Raw genomic sequence first — 21756 nt, 5'->3', positions numbered from 1 at the left:
GATATAAAATAATAAACAACAAAAGGAAAAAAATTATGGCCATTATTGAATATTTATCTACAAAATAACTGTTTCTATTCTGCCTGCTATGGTAGAACGGTATTGTCGTACCGTATTCCAGTTACCAGTACCGTAAAGTGCACGTAGGTCTACACATATGTATAAAAGTTAATAGGCATACCAGCAGATGGTCAGGCCATCTACTGGGGGTATTTGTACAAACACACAATTAATGAAATAAAAATAAGAGCAGTAAAAACAAAAAAGACTGGTAGCATTTGATTATGGGCGGCACGGTGGGTCAGTGGTTAGCACTGCTGCCTCATAACGCCAGGGACTCAGATTCGATTCCAGCCTTGGGTGACTGGCTGTGTGGAGTTTGCCCATTCTCTCAAGGTCTGCGTGGGTTTCCTCAGGGTGCGCCAGTTTTCTCCCACAGTCCAAGGATGTGCAGGTCAGGTGAAGTGGCCATTCTAAATTGCCCATAGTGTTAGGTGCATCATTCAGAGGGAAATGGGTGGGTTACTGTTTGGAGGGTTGGTGTGGACTTGTTGGGCCAGAGGGCCTGTTTCCACACTGTAGGGAATCTAATCTAAAAAAAACCACATGAAACTGTTAATAATATATGACATCAAAAAACTGATACTCACAGTAAAAAACACTTCCCACCACATATCATAAATATTATGTGATAACTGCTTAAAAGTTACCAGTAGGACAAAAGTCCATTAGAGTCCTTCAAATTCACTGTCTTCATTAGTTGCACCACTGAATAGTTAATTCCAGTCATTTGGGTCAAGCATATCGTCATATGGATCATCTTCATCTGCACTCTCAAGAGGATTATCAATTGATTTGTCATCATTCCATAGTCATCCTCCGTCTCATCTAAAGCATTTTTTGAAGGCTTTCACAATAATTTCAGTTTCATCTCCTTCCAGGACTCAGCAATCCACTCAAACACAGTTGTAAGTAATGGAGCATGCATATTGCCACCCTTCGTGAAGCTTTATTTCCCCTTCTTGCATCCAAGAGTCCCATTTCTTCTGAAATAAGTCCTTAAAAGATTTATTGATACTAACATCCAGTGACTGCACCATGCTTGTAAGGCCTCCAGGAATCATTGCAATATCAGTATTGTTAGCTCGAAAATATCCCAAACCAGTAGGCGTTTTTCTCCTTTCTAAGTCCTGCTGGTCGCATATTCCAGACCTCCCCTAATCCAAGGCCTGCAGCCACCTTCATCCATTCACTCTTTTCATGGATGAGGACAACAATGATTTGCAGAAATTTCTGTTTGGGCAGAGATTTCTACTTTAAAATCACCAAAGGCTTTAACTTTGTTCCATCTGCCATACAACCAAGTACCACAGTGAATCAATTCCTTTCATGGCCAGTAGTCTTAACTAAAACTGTTTTTGCTCCAATCATAGAACATAGAACAGTACAGCACAGAACAGGCCCTTCAGCCCATGATGTTGTGCCGATCCTGTCCACAGTTCTGTTCCCTGACATATCAAAGTTCATTGGGATTTCATCCATGTTGCCGATACACGAGAGGCTGTACCCATTTTTTTTCCAACTTCTGATTATAAAGCGATGTCATTAAGTTCTGCTGGTAGACATTGGGTGATTTTGGTTTTCTGTCTAAGCACTAAATCATACCTTTTCTGAAACCTACTGCACCATCTAGCACTGGCTTTGAAATCACTGAATCCATCTTTTTTTGCTTCTATTTTGGTACATACTCTTATGCATTGTCGACTCACTATGCTTCCGTTCTGATGACACTGAATTAATCGGTCAGCAATCTTTTCTGCTAGTTATGGCCACTTGTTCAGCTTTCCTTGGTTGGCATACCTCTGGGATAAAGTGAGGACTGCAGATGCTGGAGACCAGAGTTGAAAAATGTGGTGCTGGAAAAACACAGCAGGCCAGGCAGCATCCGAGGATCAGTAGAATCGACGTTTCGGGCATAAGCCCTTCTTCAGGAATACCTCTGTTTTGGCATAGCCTTTAACCATGTGGCTTTTCTCCTCCAATCTCAAGTTTTTCAGAAACACCGAACTCTGTTGCAGCTATGATATTGTTGTTCTTCTCTCAACTTCAATAAATTTTAGTTTAAGCTGTAGTGTATGTTTGTTACTTCATGATGCCATTTTGTCAGAAAAACGTGGGGGTGTTTTACAATAAATTCACAGCACAACTGTACGCAACACCTGCTTCTGAGAAACTGAGGCAACAGTGGGAAGACAAATTCGAGGGCTGCCATAAGGTATTGTAGATATTTGCACGCACAGATCAAATATATATATGCACATATTACATAAATACAGTATATATAGTTACCAACATTCAATATAATGATTTGAAAATCACATTGTGCAAATCACTGGTGCGCAAAACATGTGATGATACAGGTATTGCATTTGAATCAAAAATGTGCAAATCATGCCCTTTAAGGCTATGTATATGGTCAGGAAGAGACCCCTGAAAAACTAGGGTTTACTTAGACATAAAGTATATGAAAAATACCTGATATTTGGCCAAATATAAAGGGGCTGGCTCATACACAAGATCCACCTATACGTGGATATATATGGTATTAGCAATATCCAGTTGAGTGGAAAATCATGCCTCACAAACTTGAATTTTTTCAGTAAGTGACAATGCCACTGTGACCCTTCTCTCTCACCCTGTCTTACACACACAGCCACTGTGACCCACTTCTCTCCCTCACACTGTCTTACACACCTTGTCACTGTGACCCTCTCTCTCTCATGCTTCCTTACACACTGTGACCCTCTCTCTCTCACGCTGTTTTACACACCCTGACACTGTGACCCTCTTGCTCCCTCACGCTCTTACACACAAAGCCACTGTGACTCTCTTCTCTACCTCATGCTGTCTTACACACCCTGTCACTGTAACCCTATCTCTCTTTCTCTCATGCTCTTACACACCCTGTCACTGTCACCCTCTCTCTCTCCTTCACACTGTCTTACACACCCTGTCATTGTGACACCCCTCTCACTCTGACACTATCTTCCACACACTGTCACTGTGACCCCCACTCACTCTGACACTATCTTCCACACAGTCACTATGACCTCCCCTCACTCTGACACTATCTTCCACACAGTCACTGTGACTCCCCTCTCGCTCTGACACTATCTTCCACACAGTCACTGTGACTCCCCTCTCGCTCTGACACTATCTTCCACACACTGTCACTGTGACCCCCCCTCTCTCTCTGACACTATCTTCCACACACTGTCACTGTGACCCCCCCTCTCTCTCTGACACTATCTTCCACACACAGTCACTGTGACCCCCCCTCTCTCTCTGACACTATCTTCCACACACAGTCACTGTGACTCCCCTCTCACTCTGACACTATCTTCCACACACTGTCACTGTGACCCCCCTCACACTCTGACACTATCTTCCACACACTGTCACTGTGACCCCCCTCACACTCTGACACTATCTTCCACACACAGTCACTGTGACCCCCCCTCTCTTTCTGACACTATCTTCTACACACTGTCACTGTGACCCCCCTCTCTTTCTGACACTATCTTCCACACACTGTCACTGTGACCCCCTCCCCCTCACTCTGACACTATCTTCCACACATTGTCACTGTGACCCCCCCTCACTCTGACACTATCTTCCACACACTGTCACTGTGACCCCCCACACTCTCTCTCTGACACTATCTTCCAGACACTGACACTGTGACCCCCCCTCTCTTTCTGACACTATCTTCTACACACTGTCACTGTGACCCCCCTCTCTTTCTCACACTATCTTCTACACACTGTCACTGTGACCCCCCTCTCTTTCTGACACTATCTTCTACACACTGTCACTGTGACCCCCCTCTCTTTCTGACACTATCTTCCACACACAGTCACTGTGATTCCCCACTCACTCTGACACTATCTTCCACACACTGTCAGTGCCCCCCGTCTCTTTCTGACACTATCTTCCACACACTGTCACTGTGACCCCCCCCTCACTCTGACACTATCTTCCACACACTATCACTGTGACCCTCCCTCACTCTGACACTATCTTCCACACACTGACACTGTGACCCCCCCTTCTCTCTGACACTATCTTGCACACACTGTCACTGTGACCCCCCACTCTCTCTCTCTGACACTATCTTCCACACACAGTCACTGTGACCCCCCCTCTCACTCTGACACTATCTTCCACACACAGTCACTGTGACCCCCCTCTCACTCTGACACTATCGTCCACACACAGTCACTGTGACCCCCCCCCTCACTCTGACACTATCTTCCACACACAGTCACTGTGACCCCCCCCACTCACTCTGACACTATCTTCCACACACTGTCACTGTGACCCCCCTCACACTCTGACACTATCTTCCACACAGTCACTGTGACCCCCCTCACACTCTGACACTATCTTCCACACACTGTCACTGTGACCCCCCTCACACTCTGACACTATCTTCCACACACAGTCACTGTGACCCCCCCTCTCTTTCTGACACTATCTTCCACACACTGTCACTGTGACCCCCCACACTCTCTCTCTGACACTATCTTCCAGACACTGACACTGTGACCCCCCCTCTCTTTCTGACACTATCTTCTACACACTGTCACTGTGACCCCCCTCACTCTGACACTATCTTCCACACACTGTCACTGTGACCCCCCTCACACTCTGACACTATCTTCCACACAGTCACTGTGACCCCCCCCTCACTCTGACACTATCTTCTACACACTGTCACTGTGACCCCCCTCACACTCTGACACTATCTTCCAAACAGTCACTGTGACCCCCCCTCTCTCTCTGACACTATCTTCTACACACTGTCACTGTGACCCCCCCTCTCTTTCTGACACTATCTTCCACACACAGTCACTGTGACCCCCCCCCCCTCTCTTTCTGACACTATCTTCCACACACAGTCACTGTGACCCCCCCCCCCCTCTCTTTCTGACACTATCTTCCACACACTGACACTGTGATCCCTCCTATCCCCTCCTCTGTCTCTCCCAGGCTCCTCCTGTCACTGACGCTCTCCGGAAGTGCCTCCCCGTGACCGGAAGTGTTTCTCCTCTGTTCCCGGTGTCTTGCGGATGGTTTTGATTCGCCCGGAAGGCGGAGGTAACTGTAAGGGGGGGTTATCGGGCATCTGGCTGGCAGGGTCAGGACGTGTGGGTCTGTCCTATCTCCCAGGGAGGTGTTAGGCCGTGAACGTGCTGCTGTCGGGGGCTTGGAGCAGGGACCTTGGGCCGGGCTCCTCCCGGAAGCTGCTTCCTCCTTGTGATGGGTCTGTGTGTTTGGGTTTGTAGGTGGTGAGATGCTCCATTTGGATCCATGAACTAAAACCTCTCGGTAACAGTCGGCTAGTTGTAAAGGTGCAGGTTACTAGCGCCCAGGATGCCTGCAGGTAAGGATTTGCCTCAATCCCTTTTGAATTAGTTTCCTGTGACCCTGGTGTTAGTGACTAGTGACTGACAGAGGACTGGAATGTGTTCAAGCTAGAGTACTAAAGAAGGCTGCAAATTTGCTGGTTAACTTACTCGGTGTTTACTGAGGCTACTCTCAACCGAAAGTTTGTGGGGATAGATTTTTTTTTAAATGCAAGATTTTAGCCTGAACAACATTCTTTATTTTCACTGTCATCTTTTGAGTTGATGGGATAATTTATGTTCACTCTTTCTTAATGATTGTGTTCTTGCAATCTTCTTGAAATATTACATTTTATGAAATGTAAATTTAGATCATGTAACTTCAGATTTGGAGACTACATGACAAGTCATTTCCTTTCTGTGTGTGGGATTCTTATGTGAGTTTATATACTAGTGGTGCGTTTATATGTAATATGTAGAACTTAAGATAGTATTTAACTTCTTCCTGTGTAACCCTAACCCTAACCCTACCTGTAACCCTAGCCTAAAGTCTCTCTAGACCTAACCCTCAATCTAACCCTTTTGCACAATCTGTAGTGCTAGCCCTAGCCCTAATGCTAACCTTAACCCTATTGTGCTAGACTTAGCCTTAGCCCTAACCTAAACCTAACCCTGTCTGCATCATTCCTATGCAAGGATGCATTTTTGTTGTATCATTATTCTGATTCAAAACAATGCAGTATTTTGTATGTGAAGGATAGTGGGAATTTTAAAATCTGTTGTTTCATATATATACCTTGTGATGTCGAGTCAGGCAGTATCAACTTGTTGAATGAGTCATAAACTGCTCTAATTCACAAAATGTGGAACTGTTTAATTTAAAAGTTGGTTGAATTTGTTCATTTCTGCATTTCCACTAGATATGATTGGCTTAATATTTTAGACTTGATATTTAATTCTTGACTAGTATTTACTATTGGAATTTCATACAGTAGTTTGGCTTTTTAAAATTTGCTCGTAGGATGTGAGTTTAGCTGGCTAGGCCAGCATCTGTTGCCTATCACTAATTGTCCACATGGCTGTGGATCTGAAATCTCATGTAGGTCAGACCTAGCAAGTAATATTTGCACCACACAAGTGTAAATAAGAGACAATCTAACCACAGCCCTTGATATTCAGTTACGTTTCCATCACTGAATCCTCACACTCAACATTGAGGGTTGCCAGTGACCACAGATTGAACTGGACTCGTCATATAAATGCAGTGGCTCTAAGAACCTCACAGCATCAGGAACTCTGGTTCGATTCCACCCTTGGGCTACTGTCTGTGTGGAGTTTGCACATTCTCCTCCTGTTTGTAGGTTCCCTGTGGGTGCTGCAGTTTTCTTCCGCAGTCTAAAGATGTGCAGGTCAGGTGGACTGGCCATGGTAAATTGCCCATTGTGTCTAGGGCTATACATGCTAGGTAGATTAGCCATTAAGGAAAAGGTTGGGGGTGTGGGTCTGTATGGAATGCTCTTTTGAGGGTCGGTATGGACTCAATAGGCTGAATGGCCTGCTTGCATACTAGGGATTCTATGATTTTAAGAGCAGGTCAGAGGCTAGGGATACTGCAACAAGTAACTCTCCTCCTGACTCCCCAAAGGCTATTGGTTATCTGCAAAGCACAAATTAGGAGTGTGGTGAAATATTCCCTAATTGCCTGGATGCCTGTAGCTCCTGTAGCTTAGCTCTATTCAGGGTAAAGCAATCACAAACATCCACTCCTTCCGCTACAAATACTCAGTAGCAGCGTTGTATACGATCTATAAGATGCAGTGCAGAAATTCGGCCCTGATCGCTAGACAGCACCTTTTAAAGTCATGAATACTTTCTTCTAGAAGGACAAAGAAAGCAGACACCTCTAAGTTCCCCTCCAAGCTGCTCACCATCTTGATTTGGAAATATATTGCTATTTCTTTCCTCACTGGGCCACAATCCTGGAATTCCAACCCCCGCCCAATTTTTTTTTTAAAAATCACGTTTTATTGTACTCAAGATTCCCAGAATATTGACCTGAGGATCTAGATTACTAGCCCAGTGACATTACCACTTTGCCACAGTGAGGTATTGGACCAAGATCTTGCAGAAGAGAAGACACAGTAGAAAATAAATTTATTCAATCTAACTTTTGTTCCAAGTAGTAAAATACTCACATTTCAATAATGCAAATGCTCATCAGAATTCTGTTTAAAAATCCCTGAGGATTGATTGTTCTGAAGTTGTTTCAGAAGTTTGTGACCAGTTATTATCTAGATCTGTCTTTAGAAGCAACTTTTGAAATCTAAACTGGTTTCAATGTCCTAGGATAGTAGAAGGTGCATTAGTTGTGAGATTTTGCATATTCTTTATTTTAACCACATTATATAACTTGCGTTTTGCTTCACTTGTTGGTGTTCAGTTTGTTATAGGACAAAATGGTGTAATAAAGACAAAATGCTGCACAGCTTGTCAACCTGAGAATAACGCATTTATTCCTACCGTCTTTTCTTTCCACTAAGCAGTACTTATATTTTCTCATTTTGTTTGTTAATTACCTAACTGGGATGTTATCAGAAGCCTTCAAAATGTCTAAAGTCACCACATTGGATTGGTCTTAATTCCCTAAGTTTCAGTGAGCGTTGCATTGGTCAGTAGCAGCTGTTTGATTGGCAGTGACACCTTTCCTTGTTTTATTGATGACTGAGAACTGACTGTGGAACAGTTCCTCACTAACTGGATATGTCCTGCCTTTTGTGAAAGGAAATAGTGTGGGAATTTTCCACTTGGGTAGATGTCAGTGCTGTTCTTGTATAGCGCAGTTAGAGGTGAAGCTAGCCTTGTAGCATACGTTTTTAATGTTTACAGCCCATAGACTTTGTACCTAGTATGCTGAGCTGTTAATGATGTCAACTGGAAGTTAGATTGGCTGAAGATTGCCACGATCACAAATGCCAATCTCAGGTAGAGACCAGAATGCATCATCTACTTAGCAATTCTGTCTAAAGACAGTTGTGAATGCAGGACACTTGTTTTTTACACTCAGGTAATGAGCTCTGCCATTGTTGAGGATGGGGATAAAGGCCTCTGCTTCTGTTTGTTTCATTGCCCACCATAGTTAATAATCAGATGTGGCCGATCAAAAAGCTTTGAATTAGTCATGCTACGTGCATGGATAAATTTCCTCTTCGAATCAGGGTTGTTAATGTGGAGGAAATAACAGGTCATAGGATTAGACGTTACACCATGGAGTACAATTCTATTGCCTCTCCTGACCTCCATTTGAGCTGTTAGATGCCAAATCTATCCTATTTAGTGTACCAGACATGTCACATAACAAGAAAAAGGTGTCTTCAGTGTGAAGACATTACATCACATAGTGATCTCTCCCCTCAGTATTGTCACATAGTTGTGTGTCTACGACAAGTAGTTTGGCAACATGCCTGGGCTTGCCATTCTCATAATTAGCCTAATCCCAAGAGACTATAGGAATTGGCATCAATGTTCACTCCAAGGGATACATGTTCCCAGTGTGAAAGGATACTGCATCTTTTCATTTGGATGTAAGCCCTCTTTTTTTTTCTCTTTCATGTGAGGCTCAATATATTAAAGACCCAAGCTGAATATAGAAAATATGAAGAAGAGCTGCAAAGGGAAAGAAGGAAAAATAGGGCATAGAAAATAGGAGAGGGATAGGCCATTTGGCCTTTGAGCCTGCTTCACCATTCAATATAATGGCTGATCATCCAACTCATTACCCTGTTTTGATTTTCTCTGCTTATCCTTTTAAGCTTTTGCCTTAACCGTCTTCTGCAGCAGTGTATTCTACAGGCCTACAACTGAATTAAGAAATTTCTCAAAGCAAAATGTATGAGAAGAGATGATTAACCTAAAATTATTTTTAAAAAATGATTAAAATGAGTATTTTATATCAATATTGTTAAAGAACTTGGAGAGGATAAACTTAAAGAAATGTTTTAAGGTTGGTAGCATTCAAAGTAACAAAAGTAAAATTAGCTCCTAAGTTCACTTGTTTTAAATGCATAATTCTGTGAACTGAGACTTTTTAAAGGTGTCTTGGAGAACAGCAGTGTTGATCTTTTAACTGTGTTTGGGAAAGGAAATATCTAATGGTTACTGCATTGTGTTGGTTTCAGATTAATAAAATGTTTAAATTCTGAAGATTTCTTCATTTTTACTTCTGTCCTTTCTCACGTACAAACAGCTTCTGAGATGTAAAATCTTTTTGTGACATAACTGTCTTCAAGAAATTTGGGGTAAATATTTCGTTGCAGTGCATTTCAGTTTTTTATATCTATTTTCAGGATCAAAATGGGGGAAAAATTGCAATGAAAAGTGTTTTTGCACACGTGACAAGTCTTTGGTGAGGATAAAGAGTAGGCCTCATTTGTTAAGTACATACGTTAAAATCTGTACGAGTAGCCAAGTGTTGGCTTCACAAAATTCTTGTTACTTAAAGCATGCTGCATTGAAATTAAGTTCAACATCAAATCAGGACCTATGTTTCCACTTAAAAAAGAATCATCCTGAGAGAAGAACTATCTCTGGTTGGTCTCAGGATAACTAGAGATTTTGTTTCACTTTAACTATATTTTTGATCTGGGCTGTCGTTTATTGAGGTTTTTTGGGATCTTGACATTTTTAATTTGTCGTCATTGATCATTGAGATAGTCTTGGTCATCTGGGACAAGAACTGTAGAACAATTTAATATTTTTGTGCTGCATCTCTGTGATGGGAGATAAATCATTTCTGATACATAGAACACAGAACATTACAGCGCAGGACAAGCCCTTCGGCCCTCTGTTGCAATTATGCATTTTGTGTTTCAAAAACAAAACAAAGAATAATGTATTTTTCATAAGAATAGTTTCCTTCCTGGTCTTTAATCAAGATCAGAAAAGTCTAGATACATGATGGTTCACAGATTGTGAAATTAAATCAATGTTTCATTTGCACAAGAATAATGTCCAGATTGGTGACCATGTATAAATGCTTTAATCTTAAACCTTGCTCGTCAAGTCTGGTATAAATGTTTTTGAAGTTACATTTCCCCTCACTTATCCTGTGCTAAAGATTTATGTAAGAGCAGAAGCACTGGATCCGTGGTAGGTTGAGCATTTACAATACAAATTCAAGTTTTAAATTACTGTTTATTAATTATGTAAGAAGGTACATGTGGAGTGTGATGCCAGTTATCTTACAATGAAGAATAAATTTGACTTGAGGTTCCTGGCTATGTCTTGGTTGTTGGTTGTAATGATCTCCAATACAGCTGACTCAGAAATTGCTGTGTGTTGAACTCTGAGTCACAGGACACTAGATAAATAAAATTGGGAGAAAGAGACAGTCTTTGTTCTTCATTCAAGCAATTTTAATCTCTGGATTGGAACTGAAGTAGTAACATATTTTTCAAAAAATTCTTAGCAATGTTATTTTAAAATGTGACGCCATCATCATCAAATGTGACTTTTATTAGTGATCAGATTCTTGCAGGTAGGGGCAATTCTTGGCAGCAATAGATTAATCAATGCAGTTATATCACATTAAGATATGGAAGAGTGTTGATATTGAGGAGAGCATTGCAGTGCTGGAGAGACAGGAAAAGAAAAAAGAATGGAGAGGCACAAGAAAATCTATGACTGAATAACAGACTTCCTTCAAAGAAGAGAAAGTTCGGGTACAGTTTTCATTTATTCTGTCAAAGAGGACACGTACGCAAACCAATTCAAAACTTGTTGGATTGCAAAAGAGAGAGAAACTTAAGACATAACAAAATGTGTGCTGGTGACAGATGTCAAGTGGATGACATGATGGAGACTGTGGATGGTTCAGAAAAGCAAATAAAAGAAGCAAGGACATGGGAAGAGAAATTGGTAATTGATATGAAAGTTTATCCCAAAGTCTTCTACAGATGTGTAAGTGGTAAGAGGAGTGGGGTTGATTAGGAATAAAATAGCACTCAGTGTGGTTTGAATGGTCATGAGCAATATGCTTTAGAAATTGTTGGTGGGCAGCCAGTGTTTTCATTCTAATTAGGTTAAATGTTGTATATTTGTCAGTTGTACTTGTATCCCTGTGGACAGGAGGCATGAGGTGTGTGTTTTGATTGAAATGTACTTGATGAACAGTCCAACAGTTAGAACATTAACTTTTCTTTTAGAATTGCCCCGACCTGTTTTGAACAGTGATAAATAGTATTACTCTCAAGTCTCATGCATCATGTCGCATTACATAACAGATTCTAATCTAGCTACAGGTTGTTGATGCTTCAATTTATTGCTATTTTAAGTTGTGTATTTTTGAGGAGTCAAAAGAAATGGGATTTTGATGACTTATAACTCCTTGAAAATATGCAGTATGTGAAAATTACTGCCTTTGAACCACATAATAAAAATGCTTGAAGTATTAACAATTTTGTGTGAAAGAGAAGGGTCCTTTAATGATCTCCATATGCTTACATCATAATGAGAATTAAAAACTATATTAAAGGTGTCCCTTTTCACTTTTGAGCTTTTTTTGGTCATTTTGCTTCCCTGCATTCATTTCTGGTTTTGATATGTAGTTATACTTGTTACAAAATTGACATTCTCTAGAATGGTGTTAGCAGTTTCAGGTACTGGCATTGAGATAGCAGGTTCCTTTATTTAGAGCCACACTGCTGAATGGTAATATAGGCATAATACTGTATAGGTTAGAAATGAGCATGTTGAGGTGGCAAACTCTGTCCATGGCTGATATTGTCAGCTCCCTCTCTGCATGCTGAGTCCGGGTCTGCCAAAGCTGATTTAAAAATTTTCATCCTTGTTTTCAAAACCCTCCCTACCTCTGTAACTTTTTGTAGTTCAAATCCTGAGATCTTCAGTGTTGCTCCAATTTTGGCCTCTTGTTCATCCCTGATTTTCATTGCTCATATTGGGAGGTGACGGCCTAGTGGTATTATCGCTGGAATGTTAATCCAGAGACACAAGTAATGTTCTGGGGACCTGGGTTTGCATCCAATTAAATTCTGAAATTAAGAATCTAATGATGACCATGAATCCGTTGTTGATTGTCAGAAATCAACTGTCTGGTTCACTAAAGTCCTTTTCAGGAAGGAAACTGCTGTCCTTACCTGGTTTGGACTACATGTGACTCCATAGTAATGTGCTTGACTCTTAACTGGCTTCTGGGCAATTGGAGATGGGCAATAAATGCTGCCTGATGAAGGGCTTTTGCCTGAAGGGTCGATTCTCCTGCTCCTCGGATGCTGCCTGACCTGCTGTGCTTTTCCAAGACCACACTCTTGACTCTGATCCCCAGCATCTGCAGTCTTCACTTCTGCCTAATAAATGCTGCCTAGCCAGCGATGCCCACATCCTGTGAATGAAATTAGGAAATAGCCGAAGGCTTGGCAATGTCCTAAATGTTTCCTCTAAGTCTACCTCTTTGATCAAAGTTTTGGTCACTTATCCTAAAATCTCCTTTTGTGATTTGGTGTGAGTCAAGGTTTATTTGGTGCGATTCTGTGAAGTGCATTGTGAGGTTTTACTACATTAAAGATGATATTCTAGTGTAAGATTTTTATAAAAGTGTGTGAAGAAAAAGTAGTTTTGAATCTGCATCATGCCAGTTTAGTTATTCAATAACTTGCTAACTGGGTCATATGTTCAATTAGATTAATCATCAAACTTTAAATACCCAAACCTTTCCACCGCTTTTTTAAGAATCACACTAATTCTGACCTACTTTTTAAAATTTAAATAATCAAAATTTTTTATAGTTTTTAAAGCATCAAAGCATTTTCATTTTTAGAATAATTGGGCCCTTTTACTTTGGACTTTCTACACTGTATTAAGTAGTTTTCTCACTTTCCATTCTGCTTTTCCCTTGATTCATCTTTTCCAAATTCTTTGCTCCATGCTTTCTCATGGTGTTGTCAGTTGTGATCGCCCTCTGTTCCCTTCATCACAGTGTTATAGAGTTCAGTTAAGCTTCACTGTAATATCATGTGCAGCATTGTTGGTGTCATTTTTCAAATGAGATATTGGTCAGAAGCCAGGTCTTCTCCCTTCGAAGAGGTAAAGGATTGCATGGCATGAATGGGAGGGGTTGGGATTTCAGGGAAAGGTAGCTGGAAAAGCAATGGGTAAATGAAGGTGAGGGAGAAGGTGATAGGTCAGACGGGAGAGTGATGGATGGGGTCTGGAGGGCTGTGCTGAGTTGGAGGCTTGGGACTGGGATAATGTGGGGAAGGGGAAATGAGGAAGCTGTTGAAATCCACATTTATCCCGTGTGGCTGCAGGGTCCCAAGGTGGAATAGGAGGTGTTTCTCCTCCAGGCATCGGGTGAGAACAGTTTGGCGGTGGAGGAGGCCCAGGACCTGCAGGACCTCTCTCATTCTCCCAGTCCCAAGCCCCCAACTCAGCACCGCCCTCTGGACCCGTCCATTATTTCTCCTTCCGACCTATCACCTTCTCCCTCACCTTCATCCACCTTTCATTGCTTTCCCAGCTACCTCCCCCCACCCCATCTCCCCTCCCATTTATCTCTCAGCCCCGACCCACAAGCCTCAATCCTGATGAAGGATGTATGCCCGAAATGTCGATTCTTCTTCTCAGATGCTGCCTGACTTGCTGTGCTTTTCCAGCACCACACACTCAACCCCCAAAATCCTGGTGAATCTCGTCTGCATCCTCTCAAGTGCAGTCATGTCCTCCGATAGTTCGGTGACCAGACTACACACAGTGTTCTATCTGCGATCTAACCAATTTTTGTAACAAGACCTCCTTGCTCCTATATTCTACACTTCAGCTAATGAATGTAAGCCTTGTATATGCCATCTTTGCCACCCTATCTTCCTGTGCTGACACTTTGGATTGTTAGACTGAAAGTACCTAATGGGTTTGTTAACATCTGATCAAAATATTTACAAGATGATGTGCACTTCAAAATATAGCTAATTACTAGCTTAAGTTTCTTTAAGTACAAACTAATGAGCAAATCTATTAGTTAAAAAAGTTATACACATGGAAACTAATGAGTCTCACTGCCTCGTGTTCTCTTTGGAACTTTGGGAAAATGGCACTTGGAGATCTATCTCTGAATAGTGGACTGGTCTTAAGAACCCAGATCTCATGGTGAAGTTCCATGGCCCCAGGGATTCAATTGGAAAGTCCCACAAGTGGGGTAAAGTCCCTTGTATTAATGCTATTCTGGTTACATGCTTTATCGCCATTTCATAGTACTTTCATTATTTTTCTTGTCACTCCATTGTGCAGAAAACAAGTTGAAAATACCTCCAAGTGGTTCTGTGTTAATTACATCAAAGAATGGTTCCAATAGACAGATACCATCCAGCCAAAACAGGCTGATTCTTTTACACCATGCCTATTTTCATGTATTTTTCCTTCAGTTTCTCATTGTCATGTGCTCTTAGCTCTGAGCCATTAAGTCTTAATGCTCTTATTTGGCAAAATCATTTTTAAGCCCAACTTCAGGGGTCTGTGAACTTGTGCACTAAGGTCCTTTTGTTCTTCAACGCTCCTGATGAACCTGCCAGACATGGAGGTCCTGGGCCTCCTTCACCACCGCTCCCTCACCACCAGACGCCTGGAGGAAGAACGCCTCATCTTCCGCCTCGGAACACTTCAACCCCAGGGCATCAATGTGGACTTCAACAGTTTCCTCATTTCCCCTTCCCCCACCTCATCCTAGTTTCAAACTCCCAGTCCCCTTGACTTGTCCGGACTTGTCCGACCTGCCTAGCTCCTTTTCCACCTACCCCCACCCTCCTCTAGCTTATCTCTCCACGCTTCAGGCTCTCTGCCTTTATTCCTGATGAAGGGCTTTTGCCTGAAACGTCGATTTTGCTGAAGCTCCTCAATGCTGCCTGTGCTCTTCCAGCACCATTGATCCAGAATCTGGTTTCCAGCATCTGCAGTCATTGTTTTTACCATTCATTGTGCATATCCTACCCTTATTAGGTTTCCCAAACTGCATTACCTTGCACTTAGCAGGATTAGATTTCATCTGCCATTGCTGTGCCCAGTTTACCAGCTGATCAATGTCAGATGTAGCCTGAGACCATCCTCCAACTTGCTTTCGATCCCATAGGCTCTTACCATTTGGACCAATCTCCCATGTGGGACCTTAACAAAGGCCATACTAAGGTTCATGTAAACCACATTAACTGCAGTACCCTAGTCAGTATATTTCGGCACCTTTTCAAAAAAAATCAATTAAACTAGTCAGACTGGACCCCTCTCTAACAAATCCATGCTGACTATCCCTGATCAATCCCTACCTTTCTATCTGTTGTTTAATCCTATCTCTCGGAATTTTTTCCAATAATTTCCCTGCCACTGACAATAGATTAATTGGTCTGTAATTTTCTGTCCTGTTCCAGCTGCCCTTCTTGAACAAAGGAACCGCATTAGCTATCCTTCAGTCATCTGGCACTTTGCCTGTGGCCTGCAAAGTATTAAATATCTCTGCCAGGGTCCCAGCAATATTCTGCCTTGCTTCCCAAAGCAGCCATGGATACAACTTATCAGGCCTTGACAATTTATGCCCACTAAGGCATCTAATACCTCCTGCTTATTAATGTTAATATGTTCTGGAACCTCGCCACCGCAACTGAAATCTCCAGTCAGTGTCTTTCTCTTTTTTGCAAATACAGCTGAGAAATATTCATGTTAGACCTCACCTGCACCCTGGATCTGTGTACAGATTGCCTCTTTGATCTCTTTGAGGAGAAAGTGAGGTCTGCAGATGCTGGAGATCAGAGCTGGAAATGTGTTGCTGGAAAAGCGCAGCAGGTCAGGCAGCATCCAAGGAACAGGAGAATCGACGTTTCGGGCATAAGCCTGATTCCTGAAGAAGGGCTTATGCCCGAAACGTCGATTCTCCTGTTCCTTGGATGCTGCCTGACCTGCTGCGCTTTTCCAGCAACACATTTCCGTCTTTGATCTCTTTCCCTGGTAATCCCATTACTCTTTTAAAATGGTGTATTGGTAGTGTTTCTATCTTTTTAGTGACTGTACTTGATAGTGTTGTAGGTAAGTAACCACAAGTTACTCTTAATTCAGCTACTTAAGAAGAAATGTCAAGTACTGAAACAATTATTCAAACTTAATTGCGTGTAGCAACCAAATATAAGACCCCTCAAGCAAGGAAGTATAAACCTGCAACCCATCTTAGTTATTACCTGATTAGTGGTGAAATCTGGCCAGACTTCAACCAACAGTGATCTGTCTCTGGAAGTTTCCAGGGTTTGGTCCTTCTGCAGTGTTCTTTAAAGTCCTGTTATTGAATTGTTCTGGTGTTCAGTATTGTACAGATTATCATCAATTGGTCTCTGAGGTAATATATAGATGATATATATCAATGTCCTTTCATCCAAATTACTCCCAACACTCCATCTGACTTCCTCATCACAAGTAAATTCCTTGTTTCTTGTTACATTTGACATTGACTATTTGAAGACAAAGCTTTCTTCTAGTTAACTCCTTAAATTCTCCTGCAGGGCAATCAGTTGTCCTTGTGGCAATAAAGCATCCAGTTTATCAGGCATGTGTCAAAGCAGCTTTGTTTATGTAATCTCACAAAGGCATTGCTAATTGCTTGAGTCCCTGAGCAGCATCTTGTCTTTCTTCCTTAACACTTTATTCCAGACAGAATTATTGCTGTGTGTGATAGCTGATCTTCTGTTGATTCAATTAGTTGACAAGCAATTATTAAAGTCCTGAAGTCTATAATATCACTGGTTAGGTTAATCCTAATCTCTTCCAGGTGTGATGCAATGTTAGTCCTGACTGTGTAAGGGTTACATTTCAAGCAAAATCCATGTAGCTTCTTAATCATAGTTAAGATCTGGAGTTTGAAGTTTGCAATCCTACCTGAGCAATTGTGCTGGCTCACCCAAATTCATTATATAGACATGGGCAGTTTAAAGTGCATAAAATGAAAGTTTAATCTCTATTTACAAAATGGAATGTGACAATGACTCCCAGTAGTTTAAAGAAATGAATATTAACATGGTTAAGCACTGTCTATAACTAAGTATAATTCCTTTAAATGTTAACACAATTAGTACAATTGCATGGCAACTATAGTTTCCTTGCATGGGATTTCTTCAGGTATTGAGCCAATGCTTATGCTTCACCTAACATCACTAAGACTTTGGTCATAATCTCATTGCTGTTCAGGGCACATTGCTTTGTACAAATTGGCTGTGAAGTGCTTTGAGCTGTCTTGTGGTTGGAAATGTTGTGATATGAGGCAGGTCTCAGTGTTATCTTCCAGTCTTTTACCCCTAGTGGCATTTGAAGTTGAGAACCCAGTACAATAGCACTAGGAATTATGAGTAATACTTTAAATGATGGATCCTTCTGTGGCTGTGGCTGAATGTTCAGGGTGGAAGGTGGTGATGGGGCAGGTGAAGGCCTATGGCTGCGGGGATGAGGGCATTGAGGTTGGGGTGAGAGAGTTGGAGGAGTAGGGGGAACTATTTAATCCACAGAATTTGTCAGCAGTACATACCTTTCCACAGGGTTTTTCAGGACCTGATTTGGGCCCCTAGCATCAACCAGTTACACCAAATCCATTTTGAAAAGGCATGCAGCTGTTTTTACTGGTTCAAATCTCCACAGCAGCCATCATTGCCAGAGAGCTCTCAACCCCAAAAGTTTGGCTGGCAACCTCCCTGGGAGTCATGATCCACAATTTGGGAAACCCAGTTCTCAGCCATGTCATTGGTCTAATGGAGGTAGTTTTCAAAGTAGTCAAGCAATTGTTTGTCTCTATGTTGTAGAGATTGTATCGTGAGCAACAAATAGCCAAAAGAAAGTATGGGTAAAATTACGATTTCATTTGGAAGGTGCATTTTTACAGTCTGGATGATCAGAAAGAAAGAGTTTAAGGATAAATGTTTAGGGCTGGTCAATTGACTGTCATTTTCTTCCTGTCACCCACTGAATTAGGAAGTATAACTGCTTTTGTTGTGATTTTAAGAGACACAGTTTTAACAATGGTAATTTTTCTTGTACTCAACTCAGTCTAATAAAATATGCGTCACCTTTTCAATTTTAAAAGTACAAAGTTTGCAAACACACATATGGGTTAGAGTGAGGAAGGATAAATTTAAAACAACTGTTGAGTCCAATCAAACTAAAGGCAACTTGTGAAGGTTGATGACTTGCCTGTCTTCAAGCTAAATTCTACAATTCTGCTGCTTTTGAATCTGTTACTTCTGGTGTCAAGGTGCAGTCTTATGTATTTATTTTGGCGTTAGTCATGCTTGATTGTCCTCTTTCAAGAAAGCTCCTTGACACATGGAGTAGTCAGAATCAGGTCACTACAGTTTCAAAACTTAATGGTTGATTGGTAAAAGGGGAAGAAACCCATTTGGATCTTGATCCTTCAGCTTTGGCAGCTGAATATGTACAATATAAAAATTGTGTAGTTATCTTTGCCTGCAAGCTCAAGTCACTGGAAAATACGAGAGGATTATACAGTGGGTTTGAAGTTTTAAGCAACTTGTGCTGCTGAGAGGGAGGGAAGGAACTGCTAGCAGAAGTATGAGAAATGGGATGGAATTGTTTCTCTATAACTTTTCCAATTCTGATGATGGGTCATTAACCTGAAACATTAACTTTTTCTTCCTCTTGATACATTTTGCTGGTTTGCTGAATGTTTTTTTGAGCATTTTCTATAAAATTTTCAGACTTTGAGAATTCCAGTATTTTCTTTTGTATTAGTTTTGTATAAGTTGATTTCTGTTTACAATTGAATGTTTGTGAACTATTCTTTGTATGTGGAATTTCTGTAGGAAATGTATTATTCTCTTAATCAAGCTGTCTTAATTTGAATTTGCTGTACTGTGCGGTTCAATTCTCACTTAAGTGCCTTGCTTTTAATTGATAAGTAAGTAAATAACAACTTTAATTGCCACTTGCAAGAATGCATTCCACTAACTGGGAAGAAAAGTATTCTGATCTCTCCTACATGATAGTACTGTTATGCAAGGCATTTTTTTTGAGTGAGAGGATAGCTTATGACAGCACAATTTTCTATTCCATGCTCTTCAAGTACTCAGAATTGAAGTGCTATCAATCATAGAATCAGGGGTATTGTATCCGTTGCTCCCGATGCGGTCTCCTCTACATTGGGGAGACTGGACGCCTCCTAGCAGAGCGCTTTAGGGAACATCTCTGGGACACCCGAACTAATCAACCACACCGCCCTGTGGTCCAACATTTCAACTCCCCCTCCCACTCTGCAGAGGACATGGAGGTCCTGGGCCGCCTCCACCATCGCTCCCTCACCACCAGACGCCTGGAGGAAGAACGCCTCATCTTCCGCCTCGGAACACTTCAACCCCAGGGCATCAGTGTGGACTTCAACAGTTTCCTCATTTCCCCTTCCCCCACCTCACCCTAGTTCCAAACTTCCAGCTCAGCATTGTCCCCATGACTTGTCTACCTGCCTATCTTCTTTTCCACCTATCCACTCTACCCTCCTCCATGACCTATCACCTTCATCCCCTCCCCCACTCACCTATTGTACTCTAAGCTACTTTCTCCCCACCCCCACCCTCCTCTAGCTTATCTCTCCACCCTTCAGGCTCTCTGCCTTTATTCCTGATGAAGGGCTTTTGCCCGAAACGTTGATTTTATTGCTCCTCGGATGCTGCCTGAACTGCTGTGCTCTTCCAGACCACTAATCAAGAATCTGGTTTCCAGCATCTGCAGTCATTGTTTTTACCTGCCTGAATAGATCAGCTTCTCTGAGTGCTGTGCAGATGCCAAATTCAAGTAGCTGCACAATGAAAGGTCACTTATTGCTATTTGGCAGACAAGAGTTTTTTTAAAGTAGTAGCCCATTACAGTACCTTTCTTGTGAATATACTTTTTGTGTTTCATTTTTCTGAATGACAGAAATTTGAAACCATAGAGTGGAGTTATGGAAGTAGTGTTATTGGAGTCAAAAGTATTTTTAGTATCCCAGGGCTTATTTCTGCCTTTCTGATCCAAACATCTGCTCATGTGAATCATTTTCCAATTGATAAAGGTTAAATCAGCTGTAGTTTTTAAATTTTGCTTGTTTATCAGTGTTATTCAAAACCTTTAAAATTTTGGTTTAATTTACTTTCTCAATTGCAGTTTGTATTTGGTTTAAGTAAATGTGAAATGTTTAATGGAGTAAAATTATTGGATTTCTATCAAAGGCACCTAAACTTTAGGCTGTTTTCTGACTAATGCATTGAATTGCTTGCCTAAAACAGGGGAACTTCTGTTTCATCTGTCCTAGTCTATTCAGGCCAATGCTGCAGTTAAGAAAGTACATCAATGTCTCTACTTCCTCATAATGCAAAGGAAATTCGGTATTACCACAACGACTCGTGGAAATTTTTATAGATGCACCACAGATTGATATGGCAACTGCTATGCCCAGACTGCAAGAAATTCCACAGTTGTGTACATAGCCCAGTTCTTCACGCAAATCAACCATACTTCCATTGATTCTATTGATACTTTCCTCTGCCTTGGAAAAGCAGCCGACATAATCAAAGACTCCCTCATAGCCCAACCATGCCTGCTTTCACCCTCTTCCAACAGGCAGAAGATACAAACATTTGCAATCATGCACCAACAAATTCAAGAACAGTTTCTTCCCACTGTTATTACTTCTGAATAGATTCTTATCTATTAGTGTTGATCTTTCTCTGCACCTTCTCTGTAGCTGTAACACTATATTCTGCATTCTGTTCTATTACCCGGATGTACTTACGTCAGGTATGATTTGTCTAGTTATGCAATACAGTACTTTGCACTGTATCTTGCTACATGTGATAATAAATCAAATCAAATCCAAACAACCCAGTTCAAATTTGTATTTTTTGTGATTGGTAAAATGATTGTGCCAAGATGATAGTTTGGGATCTTTTGCTGAACTGAATTTTGATTAGCTGATGAGATTATTGGCTGAAACATTTGATATTTTTTAAACTATTTGATTTTTGGAGTATGAGGTAGGAGGGAACTTAAAGTATGAAGAATATTGTATGAAGAACACAAATACCTCTCTACTGGATTTTATGATAAAAGTTAATTTGAAACCATTTGTATGATTTCAATAGCTGGAAAATCTGAGGTAGAAGACTTGTGATTTGAAAGTGCTTGCTTTTAATTATGGAGAATTCTAAAATCTATAAATTCTGGCACCTTCAGTGGGAATTCAAGCTGGGCTCAGTTGGGTTATGTGGGAATCAACGTCAGAGTGCATAGAGACAGGCATAGTTGACATATGGTATGTAAAGTGTTAGAATGT

At 41.3% G+C, this 21756-nt stretch overlaps 1 protein-coding gene across 4 annotated transcripts in view; it reads left to right on the top strand.

The window, feature by feature from the left end:
• The first annotated feature begins 5045 nt into the window (after positions 1 to 5045).
• Positions 5046 to 21756, top strand: part of efr3a (EFR3 homolog A (S. cerevisiae)) — a 176493-nt gene continuing 159782 nt past the window's right edge. For all 4 annotated transcript variants that reach the window (XM_087986460.1, XM_087986459.1, XM_087986458.1 and 1 more), the window contains exons 1-2: positions 5046 to 5160; positions 5349 to 5446. In XM_087986460.1, the coding sequence (XP_087842586.1) occupies positions 5437 to 5446 (10 nt within the window). In that variant the 5' untranslated portion in view covers positions 5046 to 5160; positions 5349 to 5436. The remainder of the gene's footprint in view (positions 5161 to 5348; positions 5447 to 21756) is intronic.

The sequence above is a fragment of the Chiloscyllium plagiosum genome, unplaced genomic scaffold (assembly GCF_037043375.1).
Source record: "Chiloscyllium plagiosum isolate Xiang-an unplaced genomic scaffold, Cpla_swu_hap1 HiC_scaffold_4, whole genome shotgun sequence".
Classification (NCBI taxonomy): domain Eukaryota; kingdom Metazoa; phylum Chordata; class Chondrichthyes; order Orectolobiformes; family Hemiscylliidae; genus Chiloscyllium; species Chiloscyllium plagiosum.
Note: the sequence above shows the minus strand (reverse complement) of the source record. Positions and strands in the feature narration are given on the sequence as shown.